The 20,380-nt window shown below is 37.1% G+C and overlaps 1 protein-coding gene across 1 annotated transcript; it reads right to left on the bottom strand.

The window, feature by feature from the left end:
• Positions 1 to 3,513: 3,513 nt before the first annotated feature.
• On the bottom strand, positions 3,514 to 18,006 carry LOC131429705 (protein obstructor-E). Its single transcript, XM_058594017.1, has 4 exons — positions 17,757 to 18,006; positions 4,337 to 4,681; positions 3,876 to 4,269; positions 3,514 to 3,804 (listed from the first exon to the last, which is right to left on the bottom strand). The coding sequence occupies exons 1-4, from the start codon at positions 17,839 to 17,841 to the stop codon at positions 3,657 to 3,659; spliced, it is 972 nt and encodes a 323-aa protein (XP_058450000.1). The 5' UTR covers positions 17,842 to 18,006; the 3' UTR covers positions 3,514 to 3,656.
• Positions 18,007 to 20,380: the final 2,374 nt, after the last annotated feature.

Below are 20,380 nucleotides of genomic sequence, written 5' to 3'. Positions count from 1 at the left end.
TTCGTTTGCCGATTTTGAAACAGACCGAATGCCATTATTTTCGTTCAACAAACCCGGCAGACAGAGGTCCATTGTTGAGCCATTTTTAACATGAGGAGTTGGAGCCCTGTTGGACTAGTTTTACTGCAGAATTTCTGAAGTTTTTTCCACTTATTTGTTTAAACTATCAATATATACCTGAGAGGGCTGACTTTACACTACCCTCTCAGCAGGCTGTTCAATTTTGTTGGTTTTTGAGCGCTTGTTGAACGACATATTGCACGAAATATTCGTTCAATTTGCTGGAACGGTTTGTTGTTGGTTTTTGTCTTGCAAAAATAGTGTGAAAATTAAGTGTTACCTTTACATAGAAAGAAAAATTGTTGTTAGTCAACGTGAAGTAGAAGTATTGTGCAGGTATGTATTGTTAGTTTAAACAAATAAGTGGAAAAAACTTCAGAAATTCTGCAGTAAAACTAGTCCAACGGGGCTCCAACTCCTCATGTTAAAAATGGCTCAACAATGGACCTCTGTCTTCCGGGTTTGTTGAACGAAAATAATGGCATTCGGTTCAACGGTCTGTTTCAAAATCGGCAAACGAAGGTCCCGTGTTGGCCTCCCATTGAACGATTGATTGGACTTTAATTGGACCAATGATCCAACGTATTGGACCAATGAAGGACCACCGTTGAACGTTTTTTTCTAAGCGGGTAACATTCATAAGGTGAGCAAAAATCCAGTGACATTTATAATGTCACTGTCAATTGGGTTAATCGAGCACTCAGAAACGAGCAGCCGAGCAAGAATTCATTACTCAGTCCGTTTTTGAGACGATGTTTGAATGATTGCAATTTTCATCCGTACTTTGGCGACTCGACATAGCCACACAGCGAGATTTTCGCTTGTAGTCCAGTGAAAATATAGTCCATTGGAATAAAAAAGAAAATTAATAGCAATATAGCCTAAGTTGTGTGCCATCAATCGGTATCATCTCAAGTGAAATGACGCCAACCAGAAAGAAAAAGTAGGATAAGAAGGATTGCTCTCGGGATTATTTGCATAGATCATTCTGGAGCGTACGACGATCACGATTGAATCCAGGAAACTAAATGGAGGGCCGTAAACATGCTTCATCACCCAAAGGTGAAGCTAGCTGATCATAAATTATGAATTCCATTTATGAGACCTATTCCAATCATAAACTCCATTTTCCGTCGAATCGAATTTTGCAACTCACTATAAATAGCACAAGAAGACTAGAATGACATAGTGATCTGAGCACGAACACCATTTATAACACTCAACTATAGGATGTTGAGGTCAAATTTGACGTATTGAAATAAGTGTTACCATATCTCACTGCTTATCGAGCAGACCTCGTAAGCTTTCACAACATTGGAATCAAAGAAAATTTTTCTCAATGTGTTATTTTAAAATCTACTCAGTACTCAGCCTAAACTGAATTTAACCAATTTAATGACCCGCACAAAAACGGCGATTGTTATGTAATCAGATACATATTAGTACCGCTGCTCAACTGTATGATTATAAAAGGAAAACCAAGATCGAAATTCAATCATGTTTGAGTGCATTGGACGGAATATTATCAACGATTTTACGCAGTTAGTCATCAGCAGGAGTAACAAAAGTGTATTCAGTACATTCAATTCATCAGTAGGAGCGTCGCATTCGAGAAAAATGTATCCGAACTGGTTTAACATGGAAAAAACCATACAATTCGGCTCTTCTGAGAACCAATAACCGATCTCAAAGAACTCGATAGTCCCATGACAAAAGGACCCAACTGCAAATGAGTTTGTTTACTTTCTCTTTTGATTATTACGGAGCGAATACAGCAATTTCTTGAAATATAAAACATAAATCGAAAGCTTGTGTTTTTAACTTGAAAGTTTTGCGAAGCTTAAGGCGTCAAATATAAAATCAATCCGGTAAATCGTGAAGGAAAAAGTAAACACAGAGATACTGTCATTTGCAGTTAGGCCCTTTTGTCGTGGGACTATCGAACTGTTTGATCTTCTCTTTCATTGGAATGCTAGTGTCAAATTTTCGTAAATCTGCGGAATCGGAGATTTTCTACGGATGTACGGATCCGTAGATAAAATCTAAGGGGATTGGAATACTTCTACAGAAAATTACGGAAACTGTTTGCCTGATGGCCAGAAAAAAAATCGTGACCACCGCTGGAGTTTCCCAGGAGAATTTCAATCTACGGAAATGACACTACAACCCACACGAATGGATTCCGAATGGATTCCGAATCAATTCCGAATCGGCGAGAAATTTTCATTCGGAATTTCATGTGGAAATCATAATGAATTCCGAATCAATTCCAACTCCAGTGCAACAACCGATTCCGAATGAACCGGTTCGCCTACAACCGGTTGATTCGGAAATCATTCGGAATTGAGTGAGAAGATGCGGACTGAATTGTCAATTCGTCTTCTTCTTCTTCTTTCCTGATTTTGCACGTTTTCGTGCTGATTTTCAGTTTATTTTTAAACGAAAACATTATATAACTGAATATACAAATTTAAAACTTCATGTTTTTCGGATATACAGAACTAGTAAATAACCAGTTCTTCTTAGAATCCCAATATAAACTATTGAAATTCGCTGGAAATTAACAAAACGGCCTACCTTAGTCAGCATCATCCATTCCTCTAGCTGGAGTGTAGTGAAATGGCTTAAGTCGCTTAAATTTCACACTAACACATTCATAAAATGAGCGAATATTCAATGACATTTATAATGTCACTGTCAATTAGGTTGATCGAGCTGCCAACTCAGGCGAAAATTCTAGCACTGAACCGATCGAGCACTGAAAAATCATGCAGTCGAGTAAGAATTCATTACGCATTCCGTCATTTCGATAATGTGGGAATCATCTGGCTGGTCAATAATAATGTCCCCGTAGAAAATCCTCCCGATTATCCCAACGACTTAGTAGGGTTTCGTCGGTACAATCGGCAAACGGATCCATCGATCAAGTAACCATTTGTTGCACATACGCATATGGGAGTTTAACATTAGCGTTGACCGATGCGAAAGCCGGTTTAGTAAACAGATTTAATCTTGTACAAATCGGTCAAGATTGTACGGCTACTTAATAAATTGAACAGTTGATCAATATACTACCTATAGAACACATTCGAATGTGTTTCACAACTTAGTCGCAAAACAAATCGGTCGATTTTCAAGAGCCCAATTTCTTCGACCAACTGGTTCTTTTAAGAATTGTCAAATTTTCTACAGGAGAAGGGGGTGGTTAGTTCACACCGTAGGCATCATTCGATCTTGTGTTAGAATAATTTTGACTTGATTAGGTCGACTTTAGTATAGATACATAGTTATTATTTTGATAGCAAAGAAGCGAGAGCATGCTCAAATCTGCTAATGAGAACGATCGATATTTGGAAGCGTGTCTGTTTTAATCGTATTCACTTCATCCAGTTATGTCCTTGCCATCACCCTCCCACCTTTTTGGGAAAATAACGATAAATGAAAACCCAAATATTTTAGATATTTCTTTCAGTTTTATATAGTTTTATGATTCCGAAAAAACAAATAAATAACAATATTTGAGTATCGATCCAAATTGCCTATGAGTATTTTGATTTGTGATAAATACAATTGAATATTGCATACACGGAACGCAATTACTCCTCCTCATCAAGCTTTGGTTTTTTGGACGGACGTCGGCGTGAGACCTTGGTCGAACCCTTGACAGCCGGTGCCTTAGTAGTTGGTGGATTTTCTAATGCATCCAACTCAGCATCTGTCAAGCGGTTCTTGTACCAGTCAGCGCTGAAATGAATTAGAAACACGTTTTCGCAAATGCACCCAGAAGTTTGAGTTTGAAAATGTTGACAACCCACCATTCTGGAACCTTGCGGGCCCATTCGCAGTGCTTTGCGGTATCGTCAAACACCTGTCCGAGTTTGCAGCCATTGCGACGAGGTGTTTCACCGTTGATACACACGTAGAAGAATTGGCAATCTTCTGGGTCTGCGTACCTCGGATGGCTTACAGCTACTGTTTCGTTAACCTTCGGACATGAGAACTTGAACAACTCCTCCGACGAGCAACCGAGCTTACCCGCCTCGTCAGGCCATGTACAGATACCGGTCCGGGGATTAAACACGAGACCAGCCGGGCATGTGATCATGTTGAACTTGCCATCTACGCAGTAGTAGAATTTATCGCAAGATCCAGTCTCACTTCCAAAATATCCATTCTGACGCGGACAATGCTGGGCCGGTATAGGAGTTTCTGGAAAAAAATAAAGTTTTCATAATATCATAACCCATTTACAATCCAATACTACAATTGAACTTACGAAGCTTCGGTCGTTTAGAGCAATCAATGTTAAACGGTAGATCACACTTTTCCTGCTCTAAATCGTAATCATTGAAAACCATTCCATCCGGGCAGAGTTTCTCCTCAATGTGACCATCGCGGCATGCATAGTATTTATCGCACTGTTCCGCATCCGCGAAATATCCATTAGGTTCGGGACAGTTCTCGGTTAGCTCTGCGTCTAAATCGTCCTCCGATGCGCCCCTGTTCGGATTTGTTGGCTCTCGTACAGGGGATGGTTTTATCGCGACATCCTTATCGCGTGCCGGTGTACGACGATTGGTTTCATACTGTCTCCTCAGTTGACTTTGTGCCGCCGAAAGACCTAAACAACAAACATTAATTGCATCATCTCACTGACAACTCATGATTAGGGATTGATAAATTGTTCACATCGTGGAAAAAAGATTAATCCCGATATCACTCAACAGACAATGTCAATAAAACCTGTTAAACTAGTTGCCAATCCCGAGCACGATAGTTACCTTGAAGAGCGGAATAATCTTAAGTCATCTTCAATGACAGTCGTCGAATTCGCGACCTAGCAATAAATTCCCGTCTTCTCTCCCCTCGATACCCGAGCGAGAGCCATTCGAATATGAGCGACAAGCTACACCACAAAAGCATGTACAAACAAAGCGTGAAAAACTTTGATCACTTCTATATAAACAAGTGACACCGTGCACAACAGCAGCATAGTGCTGTAGCTTATGGCTGAAACGGGCCCCATAAATCACTCACCGTGCTTCACCCTATGTTCCTACCCATAAATCTACACCGCTAACAAAGAGGAAATTTCAGCTCAACGCGAACTCATATCGTAGAGCAGGAATCCTTGTGTGAGCCTCCAATTCCGGCCATACATATACACATGTTAAAATTTGCTAAACATTCGGATTATCTAGAACTGACAAGTAGCACGACAAACTAGTTTGCCATTCCTGTTTCAGAAGCATCCAACCGACGTGTGTTTTGACAATTTCATAAATAAACATAAACCTGCGGTGGTGTGGCCTGATTCTCCCACTTCAAAGCAGCAGACTCCCGAGATTGGTGCGACATAGGACGCCTCGAGTAAACAACCGAAAACGATTAGGGAAGAGGCTCCGGCAAGGGCAGACCAGATGCTCTTGGAATATAGTTAGTGTTACAATCGTTAGCTCTCCGACTAGCCCTGAATACAAAATCCGTACCGTGAAGCGAATGAGATATGGTGAATGAGATAGAAGTTTTCGGTGACCGAAATCCACTAACAAGAGAAGTCGTACATTGCGGTAGTCCTTGAGCTTTTCAGTTTGTTGTGTTATCTTGATGGTCGATTTAAAATAAATGAATAAAGGACTATTCACACACATCCGATCCGGTTCAGTGCCGGCACGACACCGTGCACGGATACTGATATTATTTCATTCGTTTTCAATGCGCACATTCACAGCCATCAGTGTAGCGTCCGTCCGGCAAACCCAAATTCGTCGTCACCGATATTTTTTATTGTCTCTGAAGTCGGTATGTCACTGCATTTGTTGTGCCGGAACGGAAACGGAACAGAAGGGTTCCGACATAAAAAGAACACTGACGGCGCACTGAAGGCACTTTCACTGAACCGTCACGGTACTAAAATATGTGAATAGTCCTTAACCGTTGTAAGGCAAGCAAATTTGGTCATCCCTAGAAGCATCATTCGGCTGGTTAATTTAGAAATAGAGTTTAAAACCAATGATAAACTCAAGATTACAATGTCCCATACGATTCATTGAATAATGTTGGGTCATGACAAGAGAAAGGAATTTGCCTTTCTCATATAGAAAGGTTATGCAATCATTGTGAAACCCGATCATTGAACCGAGCCCGTGTATCGAATACCATTCGACTCAGTTCGTCGATTACGCAAAATGTATGTAAGTGTATATGTGTGTGTATGTATGTATGTAACTTTTTTTTTCACTCACCTTGCCCGTAGATAGATGAACCGTTTTACATGAGCTTAGATTCAAATAAAAGGTACAATCGTCCCTTACAAAGTTCCTTAGTTTTATTTCGATCCGACTTCCGGTTCCGGAGTTACAGGGTAATTAGTGAAAACAATCAATATTTCAAACTATTTCTCACTTAGGTTCAAATGAAAGGTCTCACGGTCCCACACAAACCTCCTAAATTTCATTCGGAATTATAAGGAAAAGTGTGTTAAAAATTTGGTACCGTAACTTAAAACTTTCGGTTCCGGAATTACAGTGTGAAGATTATTCAATTATTTATTCCGTCACTTAGAGCGGCGAAGTAAAAAACGTAAAATAATTTCTAAACTTGCCTCAAAACTATTCCAATCGGTAGTCATTGTCAGTAGACGACCAAACAAATTTTTTTTGGCTTTCTTGGTTCACGGTTTTCGATCAACAACCGAAGATTGTAGCCATAGACTCAAAAATGGATCCCAATCCCTTTTCTCGAACCGACTTTGATATACTCTGTAGGGTATACTAGTTTATGGACAAACCTTTTTGTTTTCCAAGAATCAAAGAAAATTATTTTGAAGAATACCACACATTTATATATGAAAATATGTGGGATATGAGGAAGACATCAATACACCTCTAGGTGGATTAAATCAGGTTTTTATTATACAGTGTGTTTGTACAATAACAGTTTTGGAGTTACAGCGAAAGAAAGGAATGATTCCATCCAAACCGGAGTAAGTCACCGTTTCAAAATGTGACGCTAGTATCAAAAATTCTACCAGGGCATACTACGATAAACTTTTATTTGTACCAGTTCGATTATGTCTCGTGAGAAATACTGGGAGATTGTTCATGTCATTCTGTGACGAAAGATGAGCATAACTTACACTGCGATATTACCTGTTATATATTGTATCATCGCATAATATTTATCAATCTTATATTATAATTTATTATATATATATATATATATATATATATATATATATATATATATATATATATATATATATATATATATATATATATATCATCAGTTCAAGGCATTACCAGTGTATGGGGGTAGACTTACAGTAGATCTGAATTTGATTATCAGATAGCTTTCATATAACTACTATTAAGAAGGCCAAAATGGGTTTTGAAGACCCGGCGCCTTCCGCCTTATATATATATATATATATATATATATATATATATATATATATATATATATATATATATATATATATATATATATATATATATATATATATATATATATATATATAAGGCGGAAGGCGCCGGGTTTTCAAAACCCATTTTGGCCTTCTTAATAGTAGTTATATGAAAGCTATCTGATAATCAAATTCAGATCTACTGTAAGTCTACCCCCATATACTGGTAATGCCTTGAACTGATGGTGGCTTCACACATACACACATACATACATACATACATGAAAATCAATATGAAATAGTCGGTCGTTATCGTTATTGCATGGCTATCGTTACCAGGTAAGCGATATAAAAGTAAACCAGTTGACCACTAAATATGGTTGAAGAATGCATGATTGGATTACAGAAAACACCAGAGAAAAAGATTAAAATATATTCTCACCGTCCTTACTCAGTATAACTCCACGGAACTATGTTCGATCGAGATAGTTCCAGATATGGTTTTACCCCTCCTTTAAATTGGTGCAATTTGAATAACAAATTGCTGTTGAACTTAGTAGATGACGAATTTTTGCTTTAACAAATGAATATTAATTATTTACTATTTTATTTATTTTTGGTGGCCGTCTGGTGGCCATGGCTGCCCAGGGAGCCAAAAGTCCGTGCGGGTGTAATTGCATTATGGAAACATGAACAAAGCCTCAAGAAAAGCGAGAAACACAGCATTTTTATTTGAAATACAAAATTCAGAAAACTGCAAACTCTTCGAAAAAGTCATCGTCTGTGTTATTAACTAAATATCTGCTTAGAAAATGATGGGTAAAGACTGGAACATAAAAAGCTACACGGAACGACCGAAATTAGCATTTTCGCGAAAAATTTAGTTGATTTGCTGATTTTAGTTAGTTATTTTTGAGACAACTAAAAAAATCTTACTTTTGCTGATTTAGATTTTTTATTCTCATTCCCTTAATAATAATAAAATATTCGTTGAAATGACTATTTTTTTAGTTGAATTCACAAATTAAACGTGCTGTCATTTCTTAGCTAAGGCACATTTCATTTCCATTCAACTAATTTTTTAGTTGAATTAATGAAATATAATGTTGTTTTCAACCAATGTGAATGGTTGAATTGGCTTCTGCAATCTGCAGCTATATGGCGCCCTGTCACCGAAACGGTAACACCGTAATGACTAGTAGCCACTAGATGGCACACTACTGCCGAAAAAATTTCAGACGCGGTTGTCTTTTCTATATTGGCAGGTATAAATACGATGTTGTATTGGAGAAAAAGACATAAACGAAACGTAAACATCGTTTTGAATTTTTTTCTTCTTAATCACTGTTTTCTTCATTCTCACTGAAAACTTTGAGCACTCGGAAAACAAAAACCGAATACAAATAGTACACCGGACGGCGCAGCTCGGAAGGTTTGAAGATACAAAAAAACTTCATCACAATTAGAGTGAAACATTCGAAATTCACTTCACTGTTCCGCGTAAAAACATTATTACGCACAATCGCTTCAAGTGCGCACAAATTCTGAATAAATACGATTTCCACTAACAGTTTACGACATTTTTACATATCGGTTTAGAAATTTAAATAAAGATATATCGAACACATGCGAAAAACATCAAAACAATTTTCAAGCAGTTTCAATAAGACTGTCCTTCTTAGCTTTTTAATGGATTGTTTTGCTTTGACTCTTCTCATGAGTTTTTGGCTAATAAACTTGTTAATAATACCCATTTCAGTTTTGGTTTCTTTGTGCTGTCCTTCAGTAATGATGGTGATAGATAAATAGAAACAAATTTTCTGATTTTAATAACAAAATTAGTTGTCAATGAGAATTTCGTGTTGGATTGAAATATTGCTGGTTTGTGTCCAGGATATTCACCAACTAAACACATTCTCTAAAAATAAGAGTTTTTTCAGCAAAGTAAATTCTCAATTTTAACTAATTTTATAGTTATTTTGGAAATTTTGTTGTTAAAATCAACTAATTCAAAAACAGTAATACGAATTAGGCGCAGAGCTAATTTCGGTCGTTCCGTGCAAACATAGTCTCGACGCTATTGGTTACTACTAGTTATACATTCAGGCAGAGATGTCTATCTCCTCTGTGTGACGAAGAGCAAGCAAAATTTCTCCCCTCGCACTGACAACTTCAACGAGAGCTCTTCTCTTTCACATTTATACACCACTGTTGTATAAAGTGTGCACGCATCATGAGTGCGTTTGTTTATTTCCTTTTACCTCTTCCACTGAATCGCACCAAAGTGCTAGAGCATTAGCTAATAAATTCTCTGAGGTGGATGCAGATACTTTCACAGAGGTGTACACGCCGGTGAGCACTCTGCTGTATGTTTGCGTGAAGAAGCGTGGACACGCAAAATCAGCAAAATAAAACAATTTATCGTAAAATTTTCGGTTTTCCTTGCAAATTTTTCATAGCAAGGCCAGATCTACTCTCTATTAATTGAAGTTCACAGAAGTGTTCGCTCACCATCACGCGCCAGTGGTAACTTGGGTATATTTAGACGAGAGCGCGTGTGAGCGATTCATGCGAAGAGAATGTGTTTCACTCGCGCCAGCTGCTTTAACCACAAACACACACTCAAATGCTGTCTATTCGACACTGAGAAGAAGTGCGCTTTCCTCTTTGTGCGGTGCTTCGTTTTTTGCATCCTCGGTGTGGACAAGAATCTGACTCCAGCGTGTATAACTCTGGTGAAATGCCATCTCTGCATTCAGGTGATCACCAATTTCAAAAACTTGAATTGGTCCTATTTCATGTAATAGCTAATATTATATTCGAATTATCATTTTCGAATAGTGTGAATATGAAAACATTCTCAATAAAATTTAAAATACAAAACATCGCCAACGATTCCAGCCTATACTGAAACGCGAAAATATTTCAAAACCGATCTGATTTTTATGATAATCACCTTCCTAGTCGATGCTATTTTTGCAAACTTGTTGACCTTTTCGACGAACCACGATCAACAATCGACTCCCCGAGACGGGTCTCGGTGGCATCGCGCTATCGGGATGTCATCATCGATAAGCTCGCGACAATCTCCATTCCATGGAAATTGATTTATTTTCTGATTCACATAAAGTGACAGAAGTTGGCCAGAAGTAATTATTTTTTTTTTACCTTCTGTGGTTGCACTTTTCTGCGATGTCCATGAACTCTGCCTAATGCCACCAACGTGTCAGGAAGTAGAACTAGTGAAACTGGTTCGATTGACTAGACTCAGTAGGACAGCTACGAGGAAAGCGAAAGTGAATGGCAGCACGATTAAATACACAATGTTATTACGTTTGTTTGTTTTTTTTTGTTGTTGTCATGATACTGATCCGTTGAAGCACGGTGTTGGTGCATGCTGATGGAATGCAGATACATTCAATGGGAGTAACTTTTGCATAATTCTAGTGAATTGTGAAGTGTTTGCGTGCCTGAAACGATTGTCAATTTTTCCACAACACAACAATGTGTCCGTGCAGGTAAACTATGTTCTGAAAATCAATTTTGAATGGAATGCAATTATAGAATTGAAATTCCACGTAGCACTAGGAATTCAATGAATTTTGTTCTGCAATTAATATTGAAAAAACATGTGTTTTGGAGGTTTTATGTGTAAATTATATTGTAACCGTGAAATGACCGTACGAAGTAAAATGAAATTAATTAAAACGATAAGACATTTGGTCTAATCTTTCAAATCTATAAAGAACTTTTAACTTATACTTTTATTCCAATAAAAATAAAATCCGTTTATTTTTATTAAAACCCATACTGATCACTTTTTCAATGAGTTCAGAAAGAATAGACCAATTGCGTACCCCTACAATGATTATCTGGAAAAACAGTAAAAAATATCAAAATTGTTCAAAAATTTCTTATTACGTGCGATCACAGTGAAAATCCTCATATGTCAGTAAGAAAACTTGCAAAATAGTTTGGTTTTCCTGCAAGTTCTGTTTGCCAAGTTTCCCTAAAAATATTTGGTTTGGCAGGCAATACGCAACTGTGGTCGAACAACACAAAGCTTCATCGCTACCGGAACAAAGCATAAGGAATACCTCAAAAGCGATTGTGACCATTCCTACATAGCCATGACACTCCCTCGCTATTAAGGCTTGATTTGGCATCTTGCCACTACACCAAAGATGTAGTGGAATGGTATAAAGCGCATTGAGCTCATGTTATACCGAAATATACGAATCCACCTAAATGCCCGGAGTTGCGATCTATCGAGCGGTTTTGAGATCTCGTGAAGAGAGAACTCTTTCAATATAACCAACAAGCTACAACTATAGACGATTTTCGAAAATATTGGACAAAAGCATCTGAATCGATTGCAGAGAAGTCTGCACAGACCCTAATAGCTGAAGTAAACTCAAAAGTTTGTAGTTTCTCCCCGCAGCCTAATTAAGTAACTATAATTAATTACTAAATGAATAATAATTCTCAATCAAATGAATAAAAATGCGTCTGAGATTGAGCTATCAGCTTTATTCCAAATTAGACCTGTCCAGATTTTGCCGCGAAGAAGCCTTACAACAGCAGACGGACAACTTCTATCCAAGCATCTTTTCTGTTAATATGAGCTTAGTTAAGGCGGCTTTACGTCAAACCACCTAAAATGCATAAAATATATATATCAATGGAAAGATAAAGTCCCTAACTAACAACCTAGTTTGATTCAGTCGATTGAAAAAATTTAACATCGATTAAGTTAAGTGATAAATTTTGGCTATTTGAAAAAAGGTGTTTGATAACCGGCACCCCAAGAAATTTCGCTGAAAATGGAAAAATATAAGTAAAGACTGCTTTTTTTTTTTTGTTTCGATTATAGAGGTTTTAACCTTAAGGTCATTCCCCTCTTCGGGCCAGAAAAACTTTCTGACCCTATGTGCGGGGTTGGGAATCGAACCCAGGCGGGCTGCGTGAAAGGCATCGACTTACCCATCACACTATACCCGTCCCCAGTAAAGACTGCAATTATTCAAAGAAAAAACGGAATTTCTTCTTTTCGGAGGCGTTTTGAACATAAGTCTTCATTGTCTGATGATGACTTCGCCTTGGCTCTCTTGACCAATGATTTGGATGCTGGCACCTTTGGTGTTGATTTGACCGCTCTTCCACCGGCTTCGCGGGATTGAATACGTTGCTGCAATCGAATTTATTGGCCTCTTATTCACTAATCAACGTTTATTGGCATTAATCAGTGCTTTAAAGTTCAATTTCATTGACTTGGAAGATTTATTTGAAGTTGCCATTGCGGACAGAACCAAAGAACCAAAGTTTTTACTTATATGACGGATGTATTGAAGCCGTCAAGTTGTCCACGAGTTGCATATCACCCGGGATGCCAGGTAATACAATAAGCTTAGCTGGCAAAAATGAAAAGATCGCGCAAATTTTTAAAAGTCTGTAATTTCTAACGAATGCCTGCAAACGATCGAAGTTTCAAAAGTCTGTAAAAAGTCTTTAGACGAAAATAGGTTTACATGTTAACTGAGACATTTGATAATTTACAGACAAATTTGCTGACTTGGCATCTCTGCATATCACTGACAATTTTTCGCGATTTGTCAAAAAAAAATGGGGTACCGGTAATGGAACACCTTACCGAAATTGGTAGACATTTTGAAAATGACGAAAAAAAACTTTGGTTGAGAAAATTTTGGTAGCATCCGATATTAAATCACGAAATAGATCGATTTCACCTCATAAATATTTAATCCACCCACCTTTTCGATTGATGCTTTTCAATTTATGATACTATAAAAAAAGTCATAAAAAACATTTGTGTTGATTTTCAAGCAATTGAAATTTGTTTTAAGCGCAGCAAAAAGTATAAGCGTCGTCTCACACACATTACATTTGTCTGAATGACGCTATCTACTTTCTGTCAAATGTTACGATGGGGTGCCGGCAACCGAACATCTTCCCCTACTTACTTTACTATGGGCCGCTTTTTCAAAATTTACCCTGCACAAGATTAAGTAGAACTTAATAATGAATATCTCTTGTTGTATTTAACGCAGCAACATAATTTCTTCTCCATACCATCGGAAATATAATATCATAAATTGCTATGATAATTTTTTCAGTATGAGATATCCAAAAATAACTCAAAGTTCAAGTTTTCTAAAATGTTTTGTATGAACGAGCATTGATGTGAAATTCAATGCCAAGTGCAAAATTGAGGCGACATTCAATGCCAATGCAAATGCCATAGAAATACGGAATATTTTCAGTTATCGAGTGCAGCGGGCTTATGATATGTTTTTTTACATAGTGTCAACAGACACTAACTATGGATGTTTATAAACCATGAGTAATATTTTAATTGACCTATATGAGGAAAACACATTTGTGCATGTTGTTTCAGCCGGTCAATTTAGTCATTCAGCTTATAACCAAACGCTCCTACAATTGCAACGATTTACTAAACGATGTTTTGACACTTCCCAAAAGGTACTCCCGAGATACTAAAATATTTTGCGTTATAAATTGAAAATATTTTGTTTCATTTGATTTTTTACATGTTATACGTCGGTCGTCGCCATTATTTTACTTACAGTATCATGAAAAATGCAATCATTCCATTTTTTGGTAAGATTCGACATGAAAGTAATACCGTTATGTTTGTTCCCATTTAAAAAAAATAGGTATAGAATCAAATTAGAGGAAAAAATTCCCGAAGTGTAGAAAAGGATGTCAGTTTTATTTATATTCACGTAATCCCGTTACGTCTCTGACATTACCAACCCGTCTCTTTCAATGGATCAAAATTGTATCAAATATTATGACTTTTTGAGAAATCGTTTTTTTTTTTTCAATTATTGTATTTTAGAAATTATATACAATTTCAAAAATTACAAAATTGGTACGCCTGTCTTAACATGAATTACTATTACTTTTCGTCATAATTTGGTCAGTGCATAGCTGCTCAAACTTAATTCTAGCTTAGCATGGCAGATCGTCTTGAACCGCTAGTACAAATTGAGTCTACTTTGAGCATAACTCAGTGAATGCGAATTAACAATGTCTTTCTTTTTTTTTAATGAGTATGAGCAGATACAGATTCATCCCACAGAGCTTTCGTAAAATTAGAAAATACGTAAATTGGTTTTCGATTCCTCGGTTGGAATTATAATATCGTACTTCTTATTTCACCTACCCCTGTGATCAGAACTTTCTTTTGTCATTCAAATAGTCTCATCATACCATGCACAATTCAAGAAAATAGCAATAGAAAAATTTAGCCCCGGTTGGCGGTTCAATGCACAGGGCACTGGCCTTACAAGCTAGTTGTCATATGTTCGAGTCCCGACCTTAAAGGATTCTTAGTGTCAGTATGATCATAGTACTAGCCATGTAACGCATTTTTACGCTAAGAATCGGTTGCGAAATCTGTTGAAATCCAATAACTCCCAGATTGATTGCTTACGTCAATAATTCCTGGATCCGAAAGCATTTGCAAGAATACATTTGATTTGGATGTTTTACACCCTTTTAAGCTCAAGTATGTCAAAATCAGTTCAGCCATCTTCGAGAAATTGTGCGGATAGAAAGGGTGCGGTTTGTCGGTTGTATCTCTTATTCCCATATACCGCCGGAAGTGAAAGTGTCTGCCATTTGTCCTTCAACTTGATCAATGACCCAATAGTAACTACCAAACGAGTCCAATATTTACGAATTGTGCATCGAAAGGTGCACACTCTCACGCATATTCACAGTGTACAGCACTAGGAGTCGCCGGAATTTCCAGAAATTTTAAATCCTTTCTGGAAAGAAAAGCAAAACGGTAATCTTTCTCAATAAATATTGATCATACACACGTATTTATAACGTAACTCTTATCATGCGTTCCTTACAAGCACGACTACAAGTGGATTCTATTTACACCGATTTCTCTGTTGCACATAATAATCTCTAAGTTGAGTTTTAGAATAGGAAATTGAAAATAGGATATTGCACAACTTTACCATTCACTGTTCACTTCTGGATTTCCCCAAGGAGGTAACATTGAACCGTTCATATTGTTTAAGTTCGACTATAATACCGTTATTGAACGCACATTGTAACCTTACTGTCCATCTGAATTCTAAGGGTGTGAACCATTTCGCGGTTAATTTTAACTTTTGGTTGAAATCTGACACTTGAGTGGTTATTTTGTGTCGAGTAGTTAAATTTACCTAAAACTGCGGCCTATTTCAAAATTTGACGGACGGAAAGTTATTTGGGTTTATTTTCCACTGGAAATAATTTCAACTAATGAATTAATATTAGAATTTTCATTGCAAGGATTTTTTCAGTGTCGGAAAATAACCATCGCTCTGTCAAAAATAACCGTGCTCTCGAGCAGGGTTTTTTTTGACAACCTCAATTTAACCGCTCGAGTGTCAGATTTTAACCAAAAGTTAAAAGTATTTGCGAAATAGTTCACAGCCTAAGTAAAATTTCAAGACGAACATTGAGTTTACTATAAAGCCTCTACGCTAGTTGGATTCAGTTTTCGCTCACTAAAGATTTCGCCGATATACATTGCTTGAAAGTACTGTACTGAACTCTACGTTCGAATATGCCACTGTTTCCTGGTCACCTTCCCAAGTAGCAAACATTGTTCAGGTATTGGATTTCTTAACTCCTCCCGCAACGATTGTGTGATTGGAAAAGCGCACTTTGCTTGTATGATGTGCAACAAGTTTCTTGTTTGACATGTTTAACAGCAGTAATATTTGTTGAGAGAAAACTGGAAATGAAACTGTTTAAATGAACATATTGTATAGTCAGTTAATAAAACCGTCATGGAACATAATCCTTTCAGGGTTTTGAGTTGGTTTCACAAGCAGTAATGTAAATGATTTTCACATTTGTAACAAAAACACGTGGAATCACTTGCCTAACATATCAAAGAAAAATAACCGTACTGTAGCAATTGTGAAACATGTCAATTTTAACAAGTTCTAATTGCTACTTGGATTATAACCAAAACGATATCCTACGAACGCATTGAAACAGCACAATGCAAATTAGTTCGATTCGCACTTTCTTGGAGATACCCTTCGAACCTTCCGAGTTACCACGATCTATGCAAACTGATTTATCTCGATTTGTTTTCTGTACGTTGCGATGTTTGCAAGGCTACTTTTGTGGCAGATCTACTCCGAACACGAATCGATTGCTTTGAGCTCTATGCTTTTAGGTAAAATGTGTCGATGATTGTTATCTATGGATGTAAAAGAAGAGGAGGGTTCATGCCTGCTGGAGAGTGAGTTTGACAGAAACTAACTTTAATGGGCTTTTCCCTGCTCCAAATAAAATATAATACGAATGAGTCAGATCAATTATTTTCAAAATTACAAACTAGTTTCCACAACATTTCTAAATATGCTTTAACAAGAATTCAGAGTCGTCTCACGTACCAAATGATTGCACTCATTATCTTTAAAACACCCTTTTTATGTTGCTATTGTTGCTCTGAACTCTACCATCAAACCTAGTTTCCTCACGCTTATCAAATGTCACATAGACAAAGGAAATACACGATGTAAAAAAATTTGAATAGACTTTAAATTGATTTAGGCGAACACCGTCCCGAACCGTGTCAACGCGAGAAGTGCCGTAATCGATTATCTAAACACCGGCACGATGTCATATACGCATGATGGCCAACCCACGAGATGTTTTCTCATATCCATTCATCGAACCACACATAGGTAGGTATAGCAGCAGCCCGTTTGGTGCTCGTTCGAAGATGAGACACTGCACAGCACGGTTTCATTAGAGTACGATCAACTTGTGATGCAGCCACTTTCATATTTTAGCACGTAATTGATTTCGACAGTGCACACACTGAAGCGGTCTTATTATATTGTCAACGAAATTGTTCGCTTTCAAATATGCTATCCACTCACTACTGACTGAACGCGCAGAAACCCCGTTTCTGCATGATCCGTATGCCCATCTAGAGTTATAATTAGTGTAAGCTTGTGTATGCGGTTGATGCAACATCAGTTTCAAGTTCAGCCACTTACTGTATATAGAGCCACTTTAGCCACCATATAGGAAATGACGAATATTTAATATATTAACGAGTATTTCCTGTAGTCGCCGGAGCCACGGCATCAAATGCAGATTGCCAGCTCCAGACTCGATCATCCAGAAACGACGAAATGATTGCTACGTTGCAATTTTCTCTCATTTGAACACCGTATGTAACAAAGCCATTTTCTATGGCCATTATCTATAATTCACTCACCGAACACAACACTGAGTAGCACTAAAAAACTAAGCCCGAACTTGGCAGCTGCTTTCATCTTGACGCCCGTTTCTCGACTGAACATTTAAATAAATTGTTTAAAATAGCAACAACTGAAGGCACCACGGGCACTCGACTCGGGCTGATCGTTGATCGCGGGTTCGTCGCTTTTGTCGTTTCGTCGTGTCGGGAAACAAGAAGTCGCTCTCGAGCCCGTAGGCCGAAACCTGTGGCCTCTTGCCGTACGGCTTTACACACAGGGCTGCGGTAAAAGTAATACTGCCACACAGTAAAGCCGTAGTCGGTGCGGTCAACGGTGCGGTATGTCGTGTTCGAGTGCTTGGGTGGGAAGGTGCGGTGTGCGACTGAGGCTTTTGCCCTGAAGAGTGGAAGCGGGAAATGTTCATTGGCTGAGAGGTTTTTTGTCGTTTTGTATATTCACTTTGCCAACCGTTCCGACTGAGCCAGCGAATGTTGGACTGATCGGGACCTAGTTTTCTCGGCGCTTAGGCACCTCTGCGTTCGTGTTTGCTTGTGCGTTATGATTTTCTGAGTTGGATATTTCCAATGCTTCATATATGTTTTCCTTTAGAAACCAAAGACGGCGGGAGATCGCACAAATACAGTGGTGAACAAAAAAAGTATGCCTCTTTCTTCAATATGTTGTTGTCCCCACGGAACGACCGAAATAAGCTCTACACCTAATTTGTATTACTGTTTTTGAATTAGTTGATTTTAACAACAAAATTTTGTAAAAAACTATTAAATTAGTTGAAATTCAGAATTTACTTTGCTGAAAAAAAAATCATGTTATTAGAGAATGTGTTTAGTTGGGGGATATCCTTGACACAAACCAGCAAAATTTCATATCAACTAATTTTGTGATTAAAATCAGAAAACTAGACTCTATCTATCTGTCACCATCACTGCTGAAAGACAGCACGAAGAAAACAAAAATGAAATTGGTTTCATTAATTATTTGTTTATTATTCGAAAAATCATGAGAAGGGTAAAAGTAAAACAACAATATTTAAATTGCCATAAACTCTTTGTGGAAAGTGTATTAATTCATAATTTGTGCGCATTTGATGCGATTGTGCATAAAAATGTTTTTACGTATAACAGTGAAGTGAGCTTCGAATGTTGCACTCTAATTGTATTTGTCAAACGAAATTCGTTATATCTTCCAACCTATATTGCAACTGGTTGTAGTTTTTTCAGCTGAAGTCTATATCGAAACAAAAAGAAAGGTGTAGTAGGCGGTTGCTTTTCTCTGTGGTTTCTTGTTATTTCATGGTATGGTTTTTGCTTTCCGAGTTCTCAAAGTCGATTTCGCTTAGTCGAATGAAGAAAACAGTGATTTAGAAGAAAAATTTTATAAAAAAGAAGTTTATGTAATGTAATGAGAATTAAAAAATCTAAATTAGCAAAAGTAAGATTTTTTTAGTTGTCTCAAAAAATAACTAACTAAAATCAGAATTCAACTAATTTTTTCGCCAAAATGCTAATTTCGGTCTTTCCGTACACATCCACCGTATTCGCCAGATTTGGCTGTTCGCAGATCTGAAAAATATGCTCGTTGGTAAGAAATTTTGCACAAATGAAGAGGTTATCGCTGAAACTGAGGCCTATTTTGAGGCAAGAGACAAATCGTTCTACAAATGTGGTATTGAAATGTTAGACGCTGGAATGATTGCGTTACTCTTGATGGAGATTACGTTGATGAATAAAGTGAACCAAAAAAATCGTGTTCTTTTTGTTTGGCCCGGGATTTTTTAGTCCATATGGTATATATCAAATTGAAGGTTAGGCTTCTGTGCATAGAATTTTAATTATACCTCAGAAACATTCTGACACGGAACGACCGAAATTAGCTCTGCGCCTTAATAATAATTGTTTTTGAATAAGTTGATTTTAACAATAAAATTTCCAAAATAACTATGAAATTAGTTAAAATTGAGAAAGAAAAACTGAAAAAACTCTAATTTTTAGAGAATGAGTTTAGTTGGCGAATATCCTGGACAAAAACCAGCAATATTTCAATCCAACACGAAATTCTCATTGACAACTTATTTGGATATTAAAAACAGAAAATTTGTTTCTATTTATCTATTACCATCATTTCTGAAAGACAGCATAAAGAAAACAAATATGACATTAGATTTATTAACAAGTTTATTAGTCAAAAACTCATGAGAAGTGTAAAAGCAAAACAATCCATTAAAAAGCTAAAAAAGACAGTCTTGTTGAAACTGCTTGTAAATTGTTTAGATGTTTTTCGCATGTGTTACGATATATCCATATATAAATTTTTAAACCCATATGTAAAAATGACGTGAACTATTAGTGGAAAGTGTATTTATTCAGAATTTGTGCGCATTTGAAGAGATTGTGCGTAATAATGTTTTTACGCGGAACAGTGAAGTGAGTGTCGAATATTGCACTCTAATTGTATATGCCAAATGATGTTTTTTGTATCTTCTAACCCACCGGGCTACGCCGTCCGGTGTAATACTTGTATTCGGTTTTTCGTTTTCCGAGTGCTCAAAGTTTCAGTGAGAGAGTCGAATGAAGAAAACAGCGACTTAGAAGAAAAGTGTTCAAAAAGAAGTTTATGTTTCGCT

The sequence above is a fragment of the Malaya genurostris genome, chromosome 2 (genome assembly GCF_030247185.1).
Source record: "Malaya genurostris strain Urasoe2022 chromosome 2, Malgen_1.1, whole genome shotgun sequence".
In the NCBI taxonomy this organism is placed as follows: Eukaryota; Metazoa; Arthropoda; class Insecta; order Diptera; family Culicidae; genus Malaya; species Malaya genurostris.
This window is presented reverse-complemented; position numbering and strand designations above follow the sequence as displayed.

Bases quoted from the DNA above. Each gene is read 5' to 3' on its own strand.
- LOC131429705 (XM_058594017.1), bottom strand. From the start codon at position 17,841: ATGTTCAGTCGAGAAACGGGCGTCAAGATGAAAGCAGCTGCCAAGTTC. The intron at 4,270-4,336 runs GTAAGTTCAATT...ATTTTTTTCCAG, and splicing joins CTCTAAACGACCGAAGCTTC to AAACTCCTATACCGGCCCAG. The intron at 3,805-3,875 runs GTGGGTTGTCAA...AATTCATTTCAG, and splicing joins GCCCGCAAGGTTCCAGAATG to CGCTGACTGGTACAAGAACC.